Genomic DNA, 23,624 nt, shown 5'->3' with positions numbered 1-23,624 from the left:
TCTGCAATTAAAGCCAACTTTTCTTAATTACTATACCAATTATATCCTTGCACTTCTGAGACACTTATTTTCTTTGTTATTTGCTTTATATTTAGAGCAACTGGCAAAAGGAAAAGAGGACACCCCTGCCTCACTCCTCTGTTCAACCAACTTATCAGAAGAACCATCCCACTTTAATTCTTACCTCCAATCCTTAATATACCCTCTTAATTAACTTTATTATACTAAGGAATGCATTTGCTTCCACTGCCCTACTCAAAAATCACAGCTCACTCTGTCAAATGCTTTCTCTGTAACAAGACCCACCACCACCAGAGGTATTTTCTTACATTCTGCTTCCCTCTGGATTATCACTGTTCTATTAATGTTGTCAAATGTTCACTTCCCCTCCAGAAAAAATGCACTGATCCATATCTCTTGATTGTGGCAACATCTGTGACATTCTTTTAGCTAGTATAGACACTTTTGTAATTAATCCTGGTTGAAAACTGAAATGGGTTTGTATGACGCTTGGGTCTCATGGGTCTTAAATGTCCTCAGGTAAAATAGCCACCACGGTTTTCTTCCAAGATATTGATGCTTCCCTCCTTTTAAAATAATGTTAAACTAAATCTTCCAGATCTATAACTTTCATCCTTAATTTCCACAGGAATATCATCTGTTCCTGGAGACTTTCCCGAAGACTGATTACACATCATTTCTATTTTACCCCCTCCTATCATAACTGCTAGCTGTTGAGCCTCAGCTACCTTTAACCTTGGCATAATTGTCTTCTATAAATATTTACATTTGTGCTTTCTTGATTTCCACATTTCGCTGGTTTATATACATTTTCATAAAATGTCTGCAATCTCTTTAAAACCTCTTCAGGATCTCTGGTTATTTTCCTTGTTTAGGTCCCTAGTTTTAACAAACTACAGTCATCTAAGTAAGCTTAACCATAACAGGAGATATTAGAAAGATCACTGCTGGAGTAGCCTTAACTATATGGGTTATATATCCTGTCAAAAATGTAACAGCCGGACATGCACCCAAGCTGTCCGGCAGCTCTATAGCTGAGCAGACTAAAAGACACATTTGGGCGCTGAGCTCTTCAGTGCTTTCCTGTCAACAGACAGAGGGAAGATTGAGGGGAATTTAAAATATAATTCTGTCATCATCTGGAAGGTGCTGACAGTGAAACCATGCAAACCTCCTCAAAACAGTACAAGTGGCCATTGCCTTGGAAGAATCATACACACTGTAAACAATGAGGTATGACCTGTGTTAGAAGAAACAAAGTTATTTAAAGCAGATTTTTACTCACAAGAAGAAACTGCGGATAAAACATTCCTCAATTTCATAATTAGTAAGAATAAATAAACATATCAACCTGACAAATCAATTCTGAAAAATCAAAGTTGCAGAAGCAGAAACTTTTTTCAACACTCATCAATAATTTCCCATTCTTATCAGCAAAAGTAGGATTGGAATTAAAGTGTTTAGTAGCAGTGGGATCAACTAAAGCTACAGGGTCAGGTTTGGGAATAGCATATAAAAAATTTGGACTCAGTATTTTTACACATTCTACCTTTTTAGAGACAGCTGGCAGTAACACACACACCCACCCTCACACACACCCACCCACCTTCACACACACTCACCCACCCTCACACCCACCCACCCTCACACACACCCACCCACACACACACCCACCCACACCCACACACACACACACCCACCCACCCACCCACACCCACCCACACACACACACACACCCACACCCACACCCACCCACCCTCTAAAGCAGACAGAACAGGAGGAACAGGTTTAGGTTCTGGAAATTCCTTCTGTTACTACTTATAGTATTTTCTTTTTTTTCAAAACAGGTTTATTATTTTAACATATAAGAGAAATATCATAACAATTTTATACAAGTAATTAAAAATAGGTATTATTATAATATTCAACAAAACAACTAAAGTATTTACAAAGACATCCACTACAATCAGATCAATTAATTAAACTAAAATACCATGCTATTGAAATTAAAATTTTTTTAACAAATTTTGTAAATTATCCCATACAATAAAATAAGATGTTTTTCTATTTGTTCTAGTCCTAATTGTGTTTATTTCCATATGGCACACTATATTCATAACATTTTTAAATTCATTTAAATTAAATTTAACATTTTTAAATTCATTGAACGAAGGAGGTGTATCTGAAATCCAATTTCTAGTTATTATTTTCCTAGCCACTGCTAGAATAGACCATAACAAGGGAAGCTTAACCTTTTTAACACTTTGAGGTACAGGTGTGTTAAATAATATAAGAGATTTAGAAATAATGAAATTATCTGTAAAAAGAGCCTGCAAAAATTCATTAATTGACTTCCAGTATTCTTTCAATTTTATACAGTCATAAAACATATGAGCCCAGTCAGCATTAATTTCTACATTACATCTCTTACATAGATTATCTTTATTATTTATTTTATTCATCATCAAAGGTGTATAAAATATCTATGTAAAATTTCCATGTATAAAGTCTCCAGACAATGGAAGACGTAGTTCTATAAGCAGATTCCAATATATATTGTTTATCTTGTTGATTTGGTGGGTCCCCATTAATAGAAGTGAAATAATTCCAGTATGAATCTACACTGTAAAAAGTTTCTTGTCTGATAACTTTATGTATGTATGAAAGTTTACCTTTATCAGAAACTTTTATGTTGTAAATTTAATATCAAGTAATCAATCAGTGTTGGAATAGATTCTTTAACAGTTATAGACATTAAATCTATTTTATCAATGAGATGTCTAAAGGTCTGAACCTCTAACCAGCAAGTTTCTCTTAGATCAAATTCTTGTTTTAAGAAATCTAGATTTTTAACTTTATTATCAGATATCAACTGATACCAGTACTTTAGATCATTATCTATAGCTAAATGAGTTCCTTCAGAAGTAGATGACAAAAGCATACCCTGAGTATACATTATAGGAAATACAATAAAATTCCATTCCCTATACTTAGGGTGCATGGATATAAAGTTACGATAACTAATGATAATATTTAATGGGTAACAAACCATATGTTTAGGTGTAATAGGTGAAGTACAAAATTCCTTTAGTAACCATAACATGGAGTTATTTACAATCATATTTTTATGTGTTAAGGAGATTTTCATGAAGTGTATACTAATTAGCTCCCAATAATCTTTCCATTTTGTGACATATGACTGATCTATTAATAAAGTAATAACTTTTACAATAGAAGAGATAGTATATAAATTAAAGTCTGGAAAAGAAATACCCCTTGAGACCAGCTATTAGTATGTTTCTTTAATGCAATCCTAGGTCTATTAGGTGCCCATAAGAAATTTAACATTAGTGTGTTCAGTTTCTTGATAATTATTTTTGTAGGTGGAAGTATTATTGATTGTATTAAGTATAAAATCTTGGGGAATATTATCATTTTAATAATTGTAAGTCTCTCCTCCATAGTAAAAAAATATTATTCCAGGTATTGATTTTGTATATTAAGAAAACAGGTATTATAATTATTATATATAATAGATTTAATATCTTTAGATAGTATTATACCTAAATAAGTTATCTGACCTGAACTGGGTACATATTTAGTAAAATCACTAATGAGAATATTTTTTCGTGTATATATAGGTAGTATTTTAGTTTTTTCTTCATTGAATATTAAACCAGAAATACTTTTAAAATTCATCATGTTATCAAATAGAGACTGTATAGAAGAATTAGATCCTGCTGATGTAATTAGAACATCATCTGCAAAAGTTGAATTTTGATGTTGTATTTTCATCTATTTCAAAACCCTCTATGTCAGTACTGTTTCTGATCAAATTAGCCCAAGGCTCCATTACTAAAGTGAATAATAGTGGAGAAAGTGGACATCCTTGTTTTGTACCTTTAAGAATGGGTATTTTTGTGAAACATATGTTCCTACCTTAATATAAGCCAACGTTCCTTTGTATAAATGTTCAATTAGATTTACAAATGCATCCGAGAAGTTTGTGCACTTCATTAAGGTAAACAGATAGTCCCAACTTACTGAATCAAATGCTGAACTTATATCAAGACTAATAAGTGTTAAATCTTTCTTTTTCCTATTTGCAAAATCTATTAATGTTAAAGTTCTTCTTATATTATCAAAAGTATTTCTATTTACAATGAAGTCTGTCTGATCTATATCTATAATGCTGGGAATGATTGTCTTCAATCTATCAGCAAAGATATTCATAAACATTTTATAATCAACATTAAGTAATGAGATGGGCCGATATGAAGAACATCTAGTTGGATCTTTATTAGGTTTTAAAATTGGCGAAATAAATGTATATTGCCAAGATGGGGGGGTTATTAACTCAGTTTGGGCCAAAATAAAAACCTTATGTATTAATGAATATGTATTTTTAGAAAGGATTTTATATATCTCTGGTATAATACCCATCATTACCCAGTGCTTTGTTTGATTTCAGCTTATTTATTTGTGTAATAACTTCTGTATATGAAATACTCTTGTCCAATAGTTTAATCTGTTGTTTATTAAGCTTTTTATTCATATTTGTGGTTATAAACTCCTTTATTTTATCTTTAGGTTCCATGTTAATATTATTATGGTTAATTTTGTGAAAGTGATTTCTAAATTCATCTAGTATTTCTGGTATACTAGAAACATTCTTCTTTTTCCTTAGAGAAAAGATTTCTTTGATATGGTTTTGTTTATTCAACCTTTTTGTTTTATTTTTAAGTCTATGTAAGTATTTGGGGCTTATTGAATAAGACAAAAACTTGTATTTCTCTAAAGTTATTTTAACTTTATGAGTTAAAATTTCTTTGTATTTCTCATTTAGTTTGTTTATTTCTTCAATAACTTTCTTGTCCATAATATTTTCTTTATTATTATGTTTATAAGAGTCTAATTTACTTTGAATATCTAACAATTCCTTATCCCAAGATTTCCTTTTATTATTATACCATCTGATACTTTGTCCATATAGATATGATTTTAAGGCATCCCAAACATAAACAATGGAGACTTCAGGAGTGTTATTTATGCCTAAAAAATGTTTTACTTCTGAAAGTATATATTCTTTATAGTCTTTTAGTTGAGTTAAGTATGCTGGTATCCTTTTGATCTGAACATTATGAGTATTTTTTATCATGAATTCAAAACAATTGAATTATGATCAGATATAGGACATGAAATGATTTTGGAATTAATTAAATCTGTTACCATCTGGTTAGAAATAAAGACCCTATCTATTTTTGAAAAAAAGGTGTATGGTAATGATTTTGAATCTATCTGATTATTAATATCATTCAAATGATAAGAATTAGCAAAATCCTTTAAATGTTTTGCATTAGATGTAATTCTTCTCTTTCCTATAGTGGTAGTATCACTTTCATGTAGTATACAATTAAAGTCACCAGCTAAAATAATATCTCCTATAGAGAATGATATGATCTTATCAAGATGATGTTTCACTATATTAATACCAATTCCAGGTATCCAATATACATTAAAGTGTAAGTCTTCCCATTAATTTGTATTGTAACCATACAAAACATTCCTTTGTCATCCTGATAAGACTTAATGGTTTTAGGAATGGGCATACTTTTATTCCATAAAATAGCCACTCCTCTTTTTTCTGAGTGTGCTCTGAACTAACCAATACTGTATATTTGTTTGTGGCTAGTTTATCAATATCTTTTTTTCAAGAGATGGGTTTCTTGTAGGAAGACTAAGTTGGCCTTATGTAAATTAATGTATCTTATTAGGCTTGCCCTTTTACATGGATTATTCAATCCATTAATGTTTAAAGAAATTCCTTTTAAAGATGTCATTTGGCATTTTTAAAACTTAAGAATCTTATGATCAAAATAACAAATAACAAGATAAGTAATGTTACATCTCCTCCTTTAGGTGTACCTTTAAATATAGCTGTATTTATTGAATCTCTTATGGGATTTCGTATAGGATTCAATTTTGTTTGTAGTGACAATGAATGTACAAAATATATTGTGGATGTCAAAACTATATACAAATAACAATGAACAAGTGAAAATAATGTAAGGATTAAACCTTGCATCCAGCCTGGATTTATAAACTCCAACTTAGTGTAGTATTTACCACTCAAGTTAACCCCCTACCCTAAGCAGCAGTACGTCAGCTACCACCTTATCAATTTAATACTAGTTATATTTAACTGAAGTTAACAGTTTTCAATTCAATTATCTAGCAAGACAAGACTACACATTTGGTAAAACTAAAATAAACCTTTTCTTTTTTTTTTTTTTTTTTTTTATTAAAAAACTGTTCATACTACTATATACATCCATGTAATATAAAACACTTGTATTCAAATAGCATTCAAATAATCTTGATGTTAGAAATCAAGAGGAGAGAAAAATAAGTTCTAACATTCATTTAAATCAAAACTTTGGCTAATATGATTCAGACATTACATATATTAGGATGCATCTATTTTCTGTCATGTAAATACAGTTAACAGCTTCCAAAAAAAACCTTGAATTGCTTGCATATGAGCATTTACTCAAACTCATTATTGCCAATAGAATAAAATATTGTATTCATAGAAATTGTTATAAATCATACTTCATAGTTAAGCAGATTCTCAGAAACATTTATATACATATCTACATACACACACACACATATATATATATATATATATACACACACACACACACACACATATACATATATATATATATATATATATATATATATATACACACAAATGCATACACACACACATACACACACACACACACACACACACACACACACACACACACACACACATAAATATATATCTGACCTCACTGAGTTGTATCTTTACTGAGCACCATCTTACATTGCTGTCCCTTCAATAAATCTGTCTGCTTTATACAAAATAATGCACAGCAAACACATTTTAGTAACCAGATTTTACAAACATGCTATACTACTGCTTTAAAATATATCACATGACAATTTCTTCCAGTATAGAGTTATAAAATTATTTATGCTTGTCAATCAGATGAATTAAATGAGTTATAGTAATGTATATGTTTGGGACATAGGGTTTAAAACATATTATTAATCTGCTATTCCTGTATCTGTGATGTGTCAGTGTGATATCTAGGTCAAAGGTGAGACCAGCTGCTTTCAGCTTCTCTGTGAGAATTCTGAGAGTTGAAGCTTTTGAAGTAGCTCATGGACACTGTGCATGAGACAGCCCACATCCCAGATTGTCTCTCTTAACATTTTGGCGGAAACTTATTAAAACTAGTGACAAACATTCATTTAGCAGTGTAAATGCATCTAAACATGACAAAACCTTCACAATGCATTCTACAGGTTATTACAGACTCTATGTAAGTGAAATCAAGCCCAACATTATTAATAAGTAACAAAACTCAACATTTTTGTCCCAACTCAACTCCTATGCGAATCTTATTATTTACTGTGTCTATATGATCAAAAGTATTTCTATATATTAATAAAGAAAAGAAAAAGAGTAGAAAGTAAAAGGGTGTAAGGCAGAAATAAAAAAAATGTAAGAGAAAGCTATAAGAAGTATATACAATAGAATATTACTTACTGTTTATATTAACAGAGTTAAAAATAAAACATATTATTTACTATTATTTAGTTCTAATTATTATTAGTTAAAGCATGACAGATTATTTACAAACAAGCATAAGCAGTGTAATCAAGAAAGTATAATTAGGTAGTGTCATTCCTGTATCTGTGATGTGTCAGTGTGATATCCAGGTCAAAGGTGAGACTAGCTGCTTTCAGCTTCTCTGTGAGAATTCTGAGAGTTGAAGCTTTTGAAGTAGCTCATGGACACTGTGCATTAGACAGCCCACATCCCAGATTGTCTCTCTTAACATTTTGGCGGGAAACTTATTAAAAACTAGTGACAAACATTCATTTAGCAGTGCAAATGCATCTAAACATGACAAAACCTTCACAATGCATTCTACAGGTTATTACAGACTCTATGTAAGTGAAATCAAGCCCAAAATTATTAATAAGTAACAAAACTCAAAATTTTTGTCCCAACTCAACTCCTATGCAAATTTTAATTATTTACTGTGTCTATATGATCAAAAGCATTTCTATATATTAATAAAGAAAAGAAAAGAGAGTAGAAAGTAAAAGGGTGTAAGGCAGAAATAAAAAAAATGTAAGAGAAAGCTATAAGAAGTATATACAATAGAATGTTACTTACTGTTTATATTAATAGAGTTAAAAATAAAACATTATTTACTATTATTTAGTTCTAATTATTATTAAAGCATGACAGATTATTTACAAACAAGCATAAGCAGTGTAATCAAGAAAGTATAATTAGGAATAGCATTTGAAGAACATATAAACTTTTAAAGGAAAAAAAATGTATCAACTTACTGACCTTATTTTTCCTCTTCAGAAAGAGAAACAAGTTAAATCACAGCTTGCCATTAAATCTCCAGATATTTTGACTAGTTATGAAACAAAACATTTCTTTGCACACAGAGAATAACTTTGATTAAATCTTTTTCAAAATATTTGTTGCTTGGAAATGCAGGAACTATATTTAAAAAGATTAATAATAAAATAAAACGATGAGAGAGAAAAAAAAAATAGTACAAATCATTTGTTTTTAGTCTCTTCTTCTTCTCTGAAGTCTTCCACGAAGTTTCAGTTGCCAGTCTCTTTAACGAAGGACTAGCCCATTCCATTTCTTCTATTTTTTCCAAAATCTTATTTTTTTTGATAAACAGTAAAGCAGAGTCTAAGTCATCGAAAATTTTAGGACCATCAGGAAGGAAGATTTTAAGCTTGGCAGGAAACAGAAGGTATGTTTTAAACTGTGCTTTTTAAGCTCCCTTATTAGTGGCAGAAAACTTTTCTTTTAGCTAATACCATGGAAGAATAGTCATTGTCAAAACGCACAGTTGTTTCATTAATCTTAACAGGAGCTTTAGCCCAAGCAGATTTAAGAACCATCTCTTTATCAAAAGATGATAGAAATCTAACTATAACTGATCTAGGATAGTTTTGTTAGAGTTAGTATTAGCTATAGATCTATGTGCTCTTTCAATACCAAAAGAGAATGCTTCTGGTAAATCTAAAGGTTTAGGGAGCCATGTTGTTAAAAAAGAAGTAATATTGTTACCTTCAATATTTTCTGGCAGTCCAAAAATCCTAATGTTACTGCGCCTAGATCTATTTTCCAGGTCATCCAGCTTTGTTTGTAAATGTGTATTTTGTTTCAGCAGAAACTCAGTGTTGATTTCCTCTTCTTGTATTCTATTTTCCATGTCATTCACAGCTTCTTCTATGCCTGTCATCTGGATCTTCTGTTGTTGCAGGTCCATATGTAACAAGTCTATTTGTTTTGTAGTTTTTCTATGAAAGTGTCTATTTTAGTATCCATTTTATCCATCTTAGCAGTAAGTTGCTGGACTATAATTATCAGAGACTGAAGTTCTTTCTTGATGCTGGAGTCTTGAGAATTTGTCTTACTGGAACTCATTTCAGACTGATAAACTGACATGAAAATTTCCAAAGTAATTTCTGACAGGAATATTATTAAGATTTCCTTTCTTTTTTAGATATAGTTCAAGAACTATATAAAACAAACATATTTAGAAAGAAAATTACTTCAAAAATTAATTTTTTAAGTAATTAATTCCTGTCAATGTAATGAAATTGGTGGAGCTGAAGAAATCTGCTGCTATCCTGTGTTCATCCTTGGCCACGCCCCACTCATAGTATTTTCTGAGGGCCAGAGAAACCACAGTGTTCTCCAACTGAAAACATTGGCACATTCTAGCAAAAGTCTCAAGAGAAACAGAAACCCCCCCACAGGGAGAATCTGAAACTGAGCTCTCCTGAGTCTGAATCAGAAATCTGAGCAGACAACCCTGTATCTGTCTTTTTATCATCCTGTTCAGTTTCAGAATCTTGAATCTCTTCAGGAAAAGAGGTATCCCTCTTTCTTTTATTAGAAACTACTTTACAAGGATAACAGCCTGAATTAAACCCTTAACCAAAAAACTACTCCAGTCTAAGAAAATCTAAGGATTAGAAGACACGTCCTTAGTTTTCTGTTTCTTTCTGACTGGAAAAATGGGGCCAACCATGTTACTAATGGCAGCAGCAACAGCTTCCCCAGGGATGGGCACAGCATTCTGACATAAAGAAGGCTTACATGTTCCCTCTTCCCAGGACTGACAAGAGCTGCTGTTCCCCACTCACTGAGGGGACCTCAACAGCCGCTGAAGATGTGTCTAGCCCCCAGTTTACTGTGGCTGTAGGTGCTGCCCCAAAGGGATAGGAGTAAAAAATGAGTGGTCTGAGGTACAACAAATAGTCACAGCAGAGTCACCCACATGTGGCAGAGGTAATCTGCTAGCCTGCTGTGATGGCAAAGGTTATTTGCTTAGCTTTTTTTTTTGTGGCCGGAAGAAGGACTAACTATGGGACCTGAAATTTGTTACATGGTGAAGCCGAAAATGGCACCTCTTCATTCCTAGTAAACTATTTACAACTTTTAGACAACAGAAAACAAATAGGGTACCCGCTTTAAAATTTAATAGAGTCTTGTGACAGTCCATTGAAACACAAAATTCTTAGCTTTAAAATAACCATTGTGAAGAGGAAAGTGACAAAACACAAACAATAATTAGAAAATGGAAGATTTTCTCCCAAAGGGAATTTATCTTCCAATACAAGGAACAGCACAAGTCAACCATCAATCCTCAAAAGTCTCAGAGGAGTGTACTCTACCCAAGGCTATTAACCTCTACAAGGTTTCATGCTCAGACTTGTCTTTTAGTCAGTTCAGCTCAAGATGCCTAACAGTTTGGACACGTGAAAGGTGCCCTGAAGCTTTGGAAGCTGGCCGGTTGTTATATCCTTGGCAGGATATAACCCATATAGCTAAAGCTACTGCAGCAGTTATCAGTAAGAACATCAAACCTTTCTACTTTTTACTGCCTATGTCATTGTGCTGAAAGTTTTGTGCTCTAGAGTTTTCATCAAAAAATAGTTGCTTAACAGAAATCTTTCTGAACATATGCATTTTATCCAAATACTCCCTTATTTTCCCTTTAGCACACTGCATTTGCACTTCTTGTTCTGTGAGATTCCCCTTATTCTGCAATACTTTAACCTTTCTGAGCCTCTAAGTAATTCCCACTACTTAACTATCTTTCTCTCTTATTTCTCCCTGTTTTTTAACTCCACTTTCATTTTATCCCACTCAGTAGCTATAACTTTTGAAGACAGTTCTATCTTCCCTAATATCTCTAGAATTACTTCCATTACCCATTCCTTAAATTCCTCTCAAACAGGTAGGTGAAAAAAATGCCAGTGCCTTCTTTTTACTTCATTACCCTATATTTTTATCTTGGTTTTACTGATGCATGATCAGAAATGGTTACTGGATGTGTCTCAAAGCTTTTAATTAAATGCACATGTTCCTGTGAAATATAATTTTTATCTAGTCTCGTCTAGCTATTGTACATTGAAGAATAAGCAGCAAATGCTGTCCAAGTTCCCACTACTGAATTGACATCTTCCATACTAAATATTTTCATAAATTTCTTCAAATATCTACCCTCTTTTGTTATATTTTCCCTTCTGGATGACTCTGATATATCCTCACTATTGCAAACAACGTTCCAGTCCCCAACTACAAGTAATATTCCCTGTTGAAAGCTATTTCTCCCCAAGGGTCAAAAGGTCAAAACTGCATCTTACTATTTTACTGATGAATTTTAATCATAATTTCTTAAACTCCATAGTAGTTTTTGGAAGAATGTAAATACAAGCCATTGTAATCCTCCTCCCTTGTCAATAGCCCCTTGCTACCAAAATTTACCATCGGGCGGTGCAGTGGTGCAGAGGTTAGCATTGTTGCCTCACAGCAAGAGGTTCTCCGGTTTAATTCTTGGCTGGGGTGCCTTCTGTGCAGAGTTTGCATGTCCTCCCTGCATTCACATGGGTTTTCTTTTCCTCCCACATTCCAAAGATATGCATCTGGAGCATTTCTCCCCGGGTCTCCACTGAAAATGGGCTCTGTCCCAGTCATACTTTCCCACTCAACAAATATTAAAATAAATAAATTAATTAATAAATAATATTGTCTTTTTCTCTCTTCTGTCACTACTGGAACCTCTTCAGCAAATTATCATAATTACTCTTCCTTTCCTTTATCCCTTATATGCTGCTGAATATCCATCCTGAAATCCCTTGTTTGTCAAATTCACGCTAATTTCTCTCCAAATGTGTCTCATGCAGTACTGCAATTTGCATTCTGAATTTCTTCATAGGTTCATAGGTAAGTACTAGGCTAGCTGCCTTTGTAAGCTATTTTAAGCCTAGTCACTTTCCTTCAAATCAGGGAATCAAGCCCTGTAACCTCTGCCTGTGAGGTAAACACCTTAACCATTACGACAATCCCTAACTTCTTAATATAATTTAATACCCCTTCCTTTTTGTCAATACCTGTAAGGCCATTTACATGCCAAGATAATATGAATAGCAAAGCCATTAAGATAAAAAGCTATCATTCCTACATACATAACAGCTTTTTTGTATGTGCATTTCTAACTTTTGTGATACATGTACATACTAATGTTGATCTTTTATACAGTTGTTTCATCTTATCACCATTTAAACCCATGCCATATTTTTCAAGACTTTTTGTTTTAATGAAAACCCTCAAACAAAACAAAATTAAATACATTTTCAAAACACCCAATCCCCTATTAACTTGGAACACATAAAAATGAAGTTTAGCCCTAGACAGGAATAACCCCAAATCCACAATTGTACCTGCAGGCAATACCAAACCTAAAATTAAGGTTACACATGCTAAAGTAGATGCTACAGCCTGTGTTCCCACTTACACTGATTGCTGTCCGTTCTTTTATTGCCATTCCTATCTCAGATGTAAAAAAAAAAAACAGCTTATATGCTTTCAGAAAACACTGGCTTCAATGGTAATCCCTTTCTGATTTCACACTGGGAGAGCTGAAGTTAAGTTGTTGATCAGTGTGCAACCATCTTCAAAGTCCCACATTTATGATGCTTTTGAGATACAAATGATAAAAACTGCATTTCCTCTTAGTTGCCTACCCCTTGACATTACATAGTGCCTGCCTAACTCTGATACATTTTCTTTCTACCTTTCTTTTTTGGGTGGGGGAAGAGACAGAACGATGGTTTTTCAGTCATGTTGACTTGACAAGTGGTCAGCATGCCTGGTAAAGGAAACATCTAAAGTAATAGGACGGCACATATGCTGTGAATAAAGCTGGACTTAACCATATAGACTTACTGGAGTCTTCCATCTGCTGGACCTCCACGAACCACATCAGAGATTATTACAGAAGGGTCTCCATCAGCACTGCTGGGTTTGTCTCTTCCTCCAGACACAGCAATTCCAAATCCCATCCGAGGGTCCTAAAATACATGAAACAAAACTATGAATAATGCTCACCTCTCAAATCAACACCTGTATTTCATATACCAAGAATCATACCACTTTGATTGCTTACAGGGACACCAGTTTTTCAGGAAGAACAGTGAACTTCCAGAAAACCATGAATTTGGACTGCCTGAGTAAATGCAAACAAAAAACACAATTTGCCACAGAATTAGGCATTTTACGCTAGGGTACTCATGAACCATAACCTGTATTTTTTGTATTACTTACAATACCATCCATTTGTTTTATTGAAAGTCCCGTACTTAAAATATGTTTTAGTTTTGCATATATATATATAAACACATTCAAATTACACAAAAATCATGTTAATTACAATTGTATATAATTCAGGGACTTCAAAAAAATTGGAATTTACCTTTTTAACTGTTAACCAGTGACTGCTTATTTTATGCTTTTTATAGGAACAAAGCACTGTCCACTCTAAATAATGGAAACCTGCACAAAATAATCCTACTGAATGCATGTATATCTGAAATTCATTAAAAAAGTCAAAACTGCATCTTACTCTTTTACTGATGAATTTTAATCACTTGTTTAAAGTTCGGACCACACCATGCTCTACTATGCTGTCAATGCAAAGTAAGGCAAGAACAGAGTCATCTGGTGTAAGATTATATCCATGTTAAGACCAATTTCTCTGAAGTTGATCTCCTAAAAACCAGGCACAAAAGCTGCATTAAGTCTGTTTTTCTTGCCAGGACCTACAATCATGAGGAAATCAGGTGACCTGCATGATTCAGACTCGCTTCTCTATCATTTCAGTTTAAAGTCTTCAACCTGTAGTCTACACTGGTTTAATAAAATAGTTAAAAGCAATAACAACTTTATGTCTCTATACTTAATGCCAAGTAGACACCAATATAGCCCACACCTTTACTTCCAGCATTAGAGGGAAAAATGATGGTAAAAGTCCCATATACAAGACGCATTTAAAGTGCTTACACCATTAATTTAGAATAAAAAAAAATAAATGTGAGCCAAAATTAAGCAAACCTGTGAAATAACATTGAGGGAGCCCCTAGAAAATAGAGAATTCGAGATGCAGGTATACCAGGACGGGTTTCTATTAGATGACCAAAGATGCATTCTATCGAATGCATCTCAGTCAAACTTAAAACAATGAAAAGACAAAATAGCGAAGCGGCTTTTAAGCAAATTCTTTCCCAGGGAAAGAATTCACTTGGCAGCTTCTGTTACTTTGCCATTTTCTGCACTGTAGTGCGATCTTGGAGTTGGTATATTTAAGTAGGGGGGTGTGGTGGGAGAAGCCCCCCACTTAATGTATTCTTTAAATTTTTTTTAATTTATTTATTTTTTTTGAAACAGTGATTTTTTTCCCTTGGAAAAAAAATCACTGTTCTGAGCTTTCAAGGTTTTAAGCTTTCACTTACATGGGGTCGATTATTCATCATTCGCTTTTGTACACATTCAATGATATAATATAGACCCACCAGGACAGTGTACTTTATTTTTATCATGTCTAATCCCCAAGGGATGCCTTACAGACCTGGATTTTTGTCACAGTGTAATGAATTTGAATTAATGGAAGAATGAAATTGTTCTTTTATCTGAAACACGTTAATTTCTTTCAATTTTAGGAAAATGACTCCAGATATAATTTAACAAAAAGAGGAAAAATAACTAGACCTAAAATTTTAAGCAGCTGCATCAATAACTCAGAATGGACATGCTACCCACCTCATATCTCCAAACTTAAAATGTATGTAATATAACTGATAACTCTCTGAAACTGATGCTAATGTGAGCTGCAGATGAAATCTGATCCACTTGAGACACAGCCTTGACCATATTTTTCCACCTCTTAGTGCAAGAAATCTGGACAAAGCCAAAAACAGTAGGGAAGAAAGGCCCCAAGCCAGGGACAGATTTTAATAAGTCCTCTTATAAACTTATAAAGTTTCTAGAATAAAACGTTTTGCATAGCCATGTATTTTCTGAAGAATATGAAGACAAACTCAAGCTGTCATTATTTACTGACTGCAATCTTCAATGTTTTGCCAGAAAACCACACATTTCATGAAGAACACAAGAAATAAGTAGCAAAAATCTGTACAGTTGAGAGGTATGTCACATAAGTGTAACCCAGACAACTAATGTTCAATTAACAGCTTATTGGTTGGAGGTGCAAGTGAGAGGTAATAGCAGAAGGCCGAATTAGCCAAATTACTTAAATTGTTTGTTGTTTAATCTACACTTGGGCACTGCTTCTACTATGCTTTTTTACAAATTTACATTTACAAATTTTAATTTATATCTTGCTATCCTACAATCAATACAGGTGCCCCTCAGGGATGTGTGCACTCCCCACTGTTATTCTCCCTCTACATTAATGACTGCACCTCTAAGGATCCCTCTGTCAACCCTATTAAATACATGGATGATACAACTATCATCGGGCTCATCAGGAATGGTGATGAGTCTGCATACAGACAAGAAGGTTGAGCAAGTGTCCCTTCGGTGTAGTTAGAATAATCTGGAGCTAAACACTCAAAACTGTGCAGATGACAGTAGACTTTAGTCGTGGTACTACAATATCATCCCTCCCTCTTTATATTTAATACTGCTGTGTCAGTTGTGGAATCTTTCAAGTTTTTGGGACCTATAACCTCCCGGGACTAGAAGTAGGAGACCAGTGTAGGGTCCTTCATAAAAAACTGCACAACAGCAAATGTACATTCTGCGACAGCTGAGGAAGTTCAACCTCTCACAGGAACTGTTGATTCAGTTCTATACAGCAGCCACTGAGTCTGTTCTCAGCTCAGCCATAACAGTGTGGTTTGGTTCTCTGTCCAATCACAACAAAATTAGGTTACATTGAAGAATCAGGTGTGTTGAAAATATTATTGGTGCTAGTTTGCCCTCCTTACAGGACCTGTACTATTCCAGAGTCATGAAAATGGCAGGGAAAATCACCAACAACCCTTCACATCCAGGCCACCATCTTTATGAACTATTACCATCGGCCAGCCGTTGTATATCAATACACACCAAAACAAGTAGATATAAGAACAGTTTTTTTCCATAGGCCATCAAGTTCATAAATGGTTAGCTCAGCTTATTAGATCTGGATATTCTTTTTCCCAAACCTCCAAGTATTGTTAATGCTTGTTTCTTTCAGAGTTTATTCAGTATTTCCTGCACTGAGTTGCACTTTGTACCTTGTATGTATATGTATATTTACATTTTATTTGCTCGTTTTAAATAGTTGTATGTATGTCATTTGTCTTCTTAACAGTTGTATGTATGTCATTTATGTAATTCATACTTGGAGAGTCACTGAAATCAGAGTGGGCAGCCACAGTGGTGCAGCGGTTAGCGTTGTCGCCTCCTAGCAAGAGGTTCTCTCCAGTTCGATCCTCAGCTGGGGTGCCTTCTGTGCGGAGTCTGCATGTCCTCCCCGTGGTCGCGTGGGTTTCCTCCCACATCCCAAAGACATGCTGTAGGTGGAATGGACACTCTAAATTGGCCCTAGGTGTGAGAGTGTGTGTGTGTGTGTGTGTGTGTGTGTGTGTGTGTGTGTGTGTGTGTGTGTGCGTGTGTGTGCGTGCACCTTCTGTGGAAGGTTGGGTGCCGGGCTGGCAACTCCACACCGTAAAACTCTACTGCCAATCATGAGTGGACATGTGATCTGCTGAGGCGACCCCTAACTGGGAAAAGCTGAAAGAATAAGAGTCACTGAAACTGGAGTCTAATTCCTTGCATGTCCACATACTTAGCAAATAAATGTGATTCTTTTACATTAAAAAAGTTCAGGATCATCTATCTTGTGGCAAAAGGTGTTCACCTGGTCTCTTCGAGTAGTGAATCTCTCCAGGGAGCTCAGTGTTTTTTTTTATTGGCTACAGGGCACAGGAGTCTTTTTTCAAGCTTTTTTTTCTCCTATGTTTGTGTCTTTCGGCTTTTCCCGGTGAGGGGTCACCACAGCGGAACTCCGGTCCGCTAATGATTGGCAGTAGAGTTTTACGTGCTGGCTTGCTGGGCCTAACGCACAACCTTCAATGAAGGAACGCCCATTCATGCATGTCGCCACACAGAAGACGCTCTGAGAATCAAACGGGCAACGTCTAACTGTGAGGTGACAACGCTACTGCAGCACCACCACCGCAGTCTCATCAGGCAATTATTTTGCAAGGCTCCATGTCTACTTGCAGAGAACTTTCAAACACTTTTCAAGTGTTTCAACTGCATTCTGAGACATTCCAAGGAAGACATGAATATTTTTTTGATTTACTGCACTTCTTGCTCTAAACAGTCATCACTACTGCTTTTGAACATTTTTAATGCATTGATTTAATTCTATGGCAAAAATAGTAACTTCCCTGTTTGCTGGCTTTTCTAATTCTGCTAGTCTCCAAATCAGCTTGTAGAAGGGTGAAATATCCAGGGACGTAGTTGTTTGTTTTTAATCTGCACTTGAGATACTCTTTTGATGTGCTTTTACAATAAGAAATTCCAGGATTATCCATCTTGTGGCAGAAGGTGTTTACCTGGTCTCTCTTGGAGTTGGGAATCCCACCTTGTATATTGGCTAGCAGACATAAGAGTCAGTTTTCAGGCTTATTTCTTTGCTATAAATCAGTCAAGTTTGCATGGAGCTGCCCACCAAGCAGTGACAATTAGCAGTACCATGTATAGAAGCAAATGTCTAGACATTTCCCTACAAAGTTTGGATCAGGTCTGAAACCGGTTAAACGATGTGGCAATGTGTGGAATTAAGTTTAGAGCAACTAGCTTGCACATGAAATAGCACAACTACATCACAGCACGAAATAACATCATGTCCTTAAATCCCAGAAATTACCCTAGGAGACGCCTGATAAAAAAACAATGCTTAATCCTTAACAGTATACCCTACTACAGGACTGGACAATATGGATATGCAATTTCCAAATGTCTTTGTGGCCACCAAGATAGATTTGGGCATCCTAAAGCAATTTAGCAATTTTCAAATGTTCTCACACAACCAGTTAATCATTAAAGAAAATAACACAATATGCAAGAAATATAAATACAAAGCTTCCTTGGAAGCAAAAATCTCACATACAAATGAGGTTGTCAAATATACCCACACTATATCCCTCACACAGACCACTCACCACACACAGATAATCTTATGCCGAGGTACTTAAAAAAAGACTTCCCAAATCTCAAAGACCTCCAAAAGCCACCAAATCGCAACACTGCTCCTCAGCAATCACTAACACACATACCTAAAGCAACAACAAACATCTCACATGAACCTACACACAATGGTACCCAAAGGAAAGCCCAGAAGTTGAGCATTTACTTTACCTAATACTCTTGTCACTGGGGACTCCACTGTGTATCACACAGATGCCCCACTTATCAAGTAAAACAGGGAGAAGAGAGCTGTTATTTGCCTATCTGGAGGTAGAATCCATATTATCACACATGCACTCCAGTCACTGCACTCCACGCACCAATACAATTCTATCATAGTGCACGTGGATGCAAATGACCTGAGATGTACCTCACTGGACTATACGAAGCGACAAATAATGGATCTTTCGGAAAATGTCACAGATAGGTATAAGCCTTGCTTTGAGCAGCATTCTACCTTTACCAAGGATGATGATACAGTATAAACATAAACTGATTAATTTTAATAACTGGATTAGTCTCTGGTGTCACTCCAATGGTATCCAATATCTATCAGCATGGGAGGACTGGGTCAACAGACTACATTGCTTTGCCAAGGATAGGAAGCACTTGTCCACCCCCCAGGCTTTCAGTTATTGGCTAAAACTTTAATCCACCCCCTTACAGCTTTTTTAGGCAATGTCAAAAAGACACAGCTACCAACACAGTGAAAAAGTCTCTAAGCAACCTTAAGGTGTTACTGTTCAATGCTAGGAGCCCAAACAAAAATGTCCCACACCCTACAAATCCTCATCACTCACGAGAATGTAGATATCTGTGCCGGGTTCAAGATTCAGCTTAAAGCTGTAGAAAGTACTCCAACAATGCAAGGCTACATAGCCTTCCACACATTTAGACCAACAACTGCACAGACTGGGGACAAAGGTGGAGGTCTCTCAATCTATGTTAGCAACACACCTCTAGGCTGTTTAAACAGGGTGATACTGAGGAGCTCATCGATGTGCAAGTCACAAAAGAAAAGGTCTCTCACCATACCATGCCTAGCTACAGGTCACCATCTATGCCCCTAGAGTTTCAGTTTAACCTACAAGAGGCGGTCACCATCCAGTCATATTCATGGGTGACTGACTACACTTCTGCAGACTGGGAAACCTGCACAGCCTCAAACTCACCGGCACAATGCTTCCTTGACTTTAACAAAAACATCAAAGAACAGAGTGTGCATACTACAACCAGAGGATTAAACACACTCGATCTGGTACTCTCCGACATGAGAGAGCATTGATTCCCATGCCACATCCTCACTAGTGAGGTTAGCCAAAGTTGTCTCCTTTTAAGTACAAATCAACCCAGAAATCCAAGCTAAACTAGTAACAGGAACTATTCTAAGGCAAACTAACTCCCATAAAGAGAGAGTCTGTTGAAATTCAAGGCTGCCCAAGCCCCAAGATCATGGCTACCTATGCAGAATTATTCACAGTCCCTATATAAACATGTGAATGGAGTAGAGAGACTGCTTATCTACCATAAGTAAACCCAAAACAAACACTAAAAACAAACATCACTGGTGGAATCCTCACCTAAAAAAGATATATTATAAAAAGAAAACTCATGGCCAGAATGAGGAAGATCTGGACAAGTGCACTCAAACAACAAAACAAGAAAAGTACAGTTATGTAAGTTGAACTTTCCATAACAACAGATGTTCAAAATGATCGTTGGTGCAGTAGTCTTAGCTACATGGGGTTATATTCTGCTAAGGATAAACAGCCAGCCAGCTACCAAAGCTTCAGGGCACCGTCCATGCACCCAAACTGTCAAACAACTTGAGCTGAGCTGACTAAAATACAAGTTTGAGTGTGAAGCCATTCAGAGTTTTCCCACCAGCAAAGAGAGGGAAGGTGAGCTCTGAATAAACAATGCTAGGAACAAAACATATACATGTCCACACCATTGCACAAAAACACACCAAAAACAAGGGATGGAGGCAAGGACGGTCTACTGCAGCACTAATCATTTGAACATCTACTGTTACGGTAAGTTCAACTTGCACATTTGTACTATGTTCATTAAGTTTATGGGTAGATTACTACAGCTAACTATATTTGGGAGGTGAAAGAAGATGGGTTCAGAAGCCCCTGGAGAATGGTCTGAGCAAAGTTTGAGCTAGACCTAGAGCATTAATCAAGCTCATACTGCTTTGTAAAGGTACGTGCAGAGGATGAAACAGCAATTCCTAGAATACTTCTATAATCCAACCCTTTTCAAAAAGCTATAGACGAAGCCAAGGCCCTTATACAGTGGGCCTTGTCCCTGCCTGGAACAGATTTGTTATGGGAGTACAACAAAAGGTAGGAAATTAAACCAGACCCAATAAGCAGTACAGCTTTCGCCAGAAGACAAAATAGGCAGCCACAGGAGTTCCAAAATTTATTAAAGTGAAGCGCTTTTCGTCTGCTCGACTAGCAGACTTCATCAGACAAATACATTGTGCCATTAATTTCAATTTATACCTATGATGACATCATTAATAGGCAATAAAACAATTACCTTATAACCAATGGAACAGGTAGAAACAAGGACTAAAACAACAGCATGTTCTTAAAAGAACCACATCTCAATATTAATCATAAAATAACAGATTATCTAAGATTATTATTATTAAAAGTGTAAAAATTAAATAACAAAAATAAAAAACATAAAAATAACAGAGTAGAAAAATGTAAAAAAATATATAAGAATGCAAAGAAATACAATGAATCATATCCCCACATCGCAAAAAACACATGAATATTGACATAGTGTAAAATATAGAAGACATAGCCAACTTGCTAGTTGTGCAAGTGTTCTAATAGTAACTCAAAGCACTACCTAGAGAGACTTTTTAGTTTTAAAATGCTACTGATCGAGCAACTATCATTAAGGCCTGGTTGTGCATAAGCATTCAACCTAATCTGCCACTTTAATTCGGACTCCTCTAGTAGTAATTTTAAGGGGGCACCTCTTTTCTTTTCAAGTAATTGGTCTATGACCATAAATTTAAAAGAATGGTCACTAAATAAGACCAAGTGTCGAGCTAGTGCATTTTCTTCCTTCCTTTTCTTCATTGCATATTGGTGCTCGTAGATTCGCTCCCTCAATTTACGTTCGGTCTTCCCTACATAGAATCCTGGGCACTTCTGGCATTGTGCCAAGTACACTACCATGCTGGTGTTACAAGTTGCTCTACATCTCATATTAAAACATTGACCATTTACACAGAATCTATTTGTTTCGTGGATATATTTGCAATAATTACAATTCTGGCATTTGTACATGCCTGGTGTTCTTACTGAACTAGAGTTGGAGTTCTCAAGGAGGCATTTCATATTTTTACCTCTCCTGAAAGTTATCTCCAGATGGTCACCTAGTTTACTCGATAAATTAGCATTATTACTAAATATAAGCCAATTTTTCCTGATGATATCAACTACAGGGTAGATGTTAGTTGAAAAAGTGAGAATTAATTTAGAGTTACTAACATGTAGTGACTCATTACCTCTAGCTTTTAAGCCGGGCACTAACTCAATTGGTTCCTGTCTTGTAGTGTTACTCAGTTTACACAATATAGGTTGGTAAATTCCTCTACTCCTTTTATCACTAACTTCCTTGACCAACGCATCCAGTAAGTGGGAAGGATATCCTCTATGTGTAAACATGTTGACAAGTAACTCACATTCATGGCCAAAATCCTCATCTAGACTAGTAATTCTAGCGGCCCTTACTAGTTGGCCCTTGATTACTGATTTTTTCTGGTGCGTTGGATGACAACTGCTGTAATGCAATAGGGAGTTAGAGTAAGTTCCCTTCCTATAAATCTTGGCTACATACGCTTTTAATATGGCGTTTTTTGTTAACCAAACGTCCAAGTAAGCTATTGCGTCATTACTAAAAGTGGATGTGAAATTCAGGAAGTCAGTAGTGGAATTGAAATAATCTAAAATAGACTTACTCTCACCCTCTCCACCTTTTAGCAGGATGAAAATATCATCCAGGTAACGTGTATAATACTTGATTTTGGCCATCAATGTATCATTATGAAGGACATATAAATTCTCCCATTGTGCCATGACCATGTTGGCTAAACTTGCGCCACATGGGGACCCCATGGCCACCCCGATTTTCTGGAGGTAAAAATTGTCGCCCAACATAAAATAGTTATTGTACAAAATCATGTCCAACAAATCTAATACTAACGCAATTTCAGCTGTTGAGGCATTTTGTTTCTTAAGATAAATAGCTACCCAATCAGTAGCGATGTTCAAAGGGATACATGTGTATAGATCTTTGACGTCGACAGTCATAAAATTACATTGATCATCAAATTCTAATTCAGATAATTTAGAAAGAAATGTCCACGAGTCCTTGCAGATCTGGTTTTCTCCTACTAGATATTTTTGCAGGATATGATCTACTAACTTAGCACAGGTATACGTGGGGGAACCTCTACTATCAACCAAGGGGCGCATGGGAGGATCATGTAGCCCCTTATGTATCTTGGGAATCCCAAAGATACAAGGGAATCTAGGGTGAGAGGTCTTTAAGTAATTGAATTGGTCTTGATCTAAAAAACCATCCTGAAACATTTCTTCCAACGTATTTTTAATCTTATTATATGCCTTCCTTGTTTCAGAAATTGAACTTAGGGCATATGCATCCCCTTCAAGGAGGCTAGTCATACGGTCAAAGTAATCCACTTTGTCGAAGATCACCACACCCCCACCCTTATCTGGTTTACAGATACGTAAATTGTGGGACCTGACATAATCGATTAAATCATTTTCCTTACTAGGATCATTATCACAATAATCTCCATAGCTGAATGGGAAGGAATACCTAAGATCCAATTCACACATGTTTTCAAAACTTTGTATGGTAGGGTGTAGTGGAGGATTAAAAGTACTTGAGA

The 23,624-nt window shown here is 35.4% G+C and overlaps 1 protein-coding gene across 1 annotated transcript in view; it reads right to left on the bottom strand.

The window, feature by feature from the left end:
• TJP3 (tight junction protein 3) overlaps window positions 1-23,624 on the bottom strand; it is a gene marked incomplete at its 5' end in the record, with an annotated part of 839,650 nt that overhangs the window by 797,923 nt on the left and 18,103 nt on the right. Inside the window, 1 exon segment of the mRNA XM_044053884.1 lies at window positions 13,364-13,488. Within this exon segment, the coding sequence (XP_043909819.1) occupies window positions 13,364-13,488 (125 nt within the window).

This window comes from Protopterus annectens, chromosome 13.part0 (assembly GCF_019279795.1).
Source record: "Protopterus annectens isolate FY-2018-M chromosome 13.part0, PAN1.0, whole genome shotgun sequence".
NCBI lineage: Eukaryota > Metazoa > Chordata > Ceratodontiformes > Protopteridae > Protopterus > Protopterus annectens.
The sequence above is the reverse complement of the archived record's forward strand: the minus strand, read 5'-3'. Positions and strand labels throughout refer to the sequence as shown.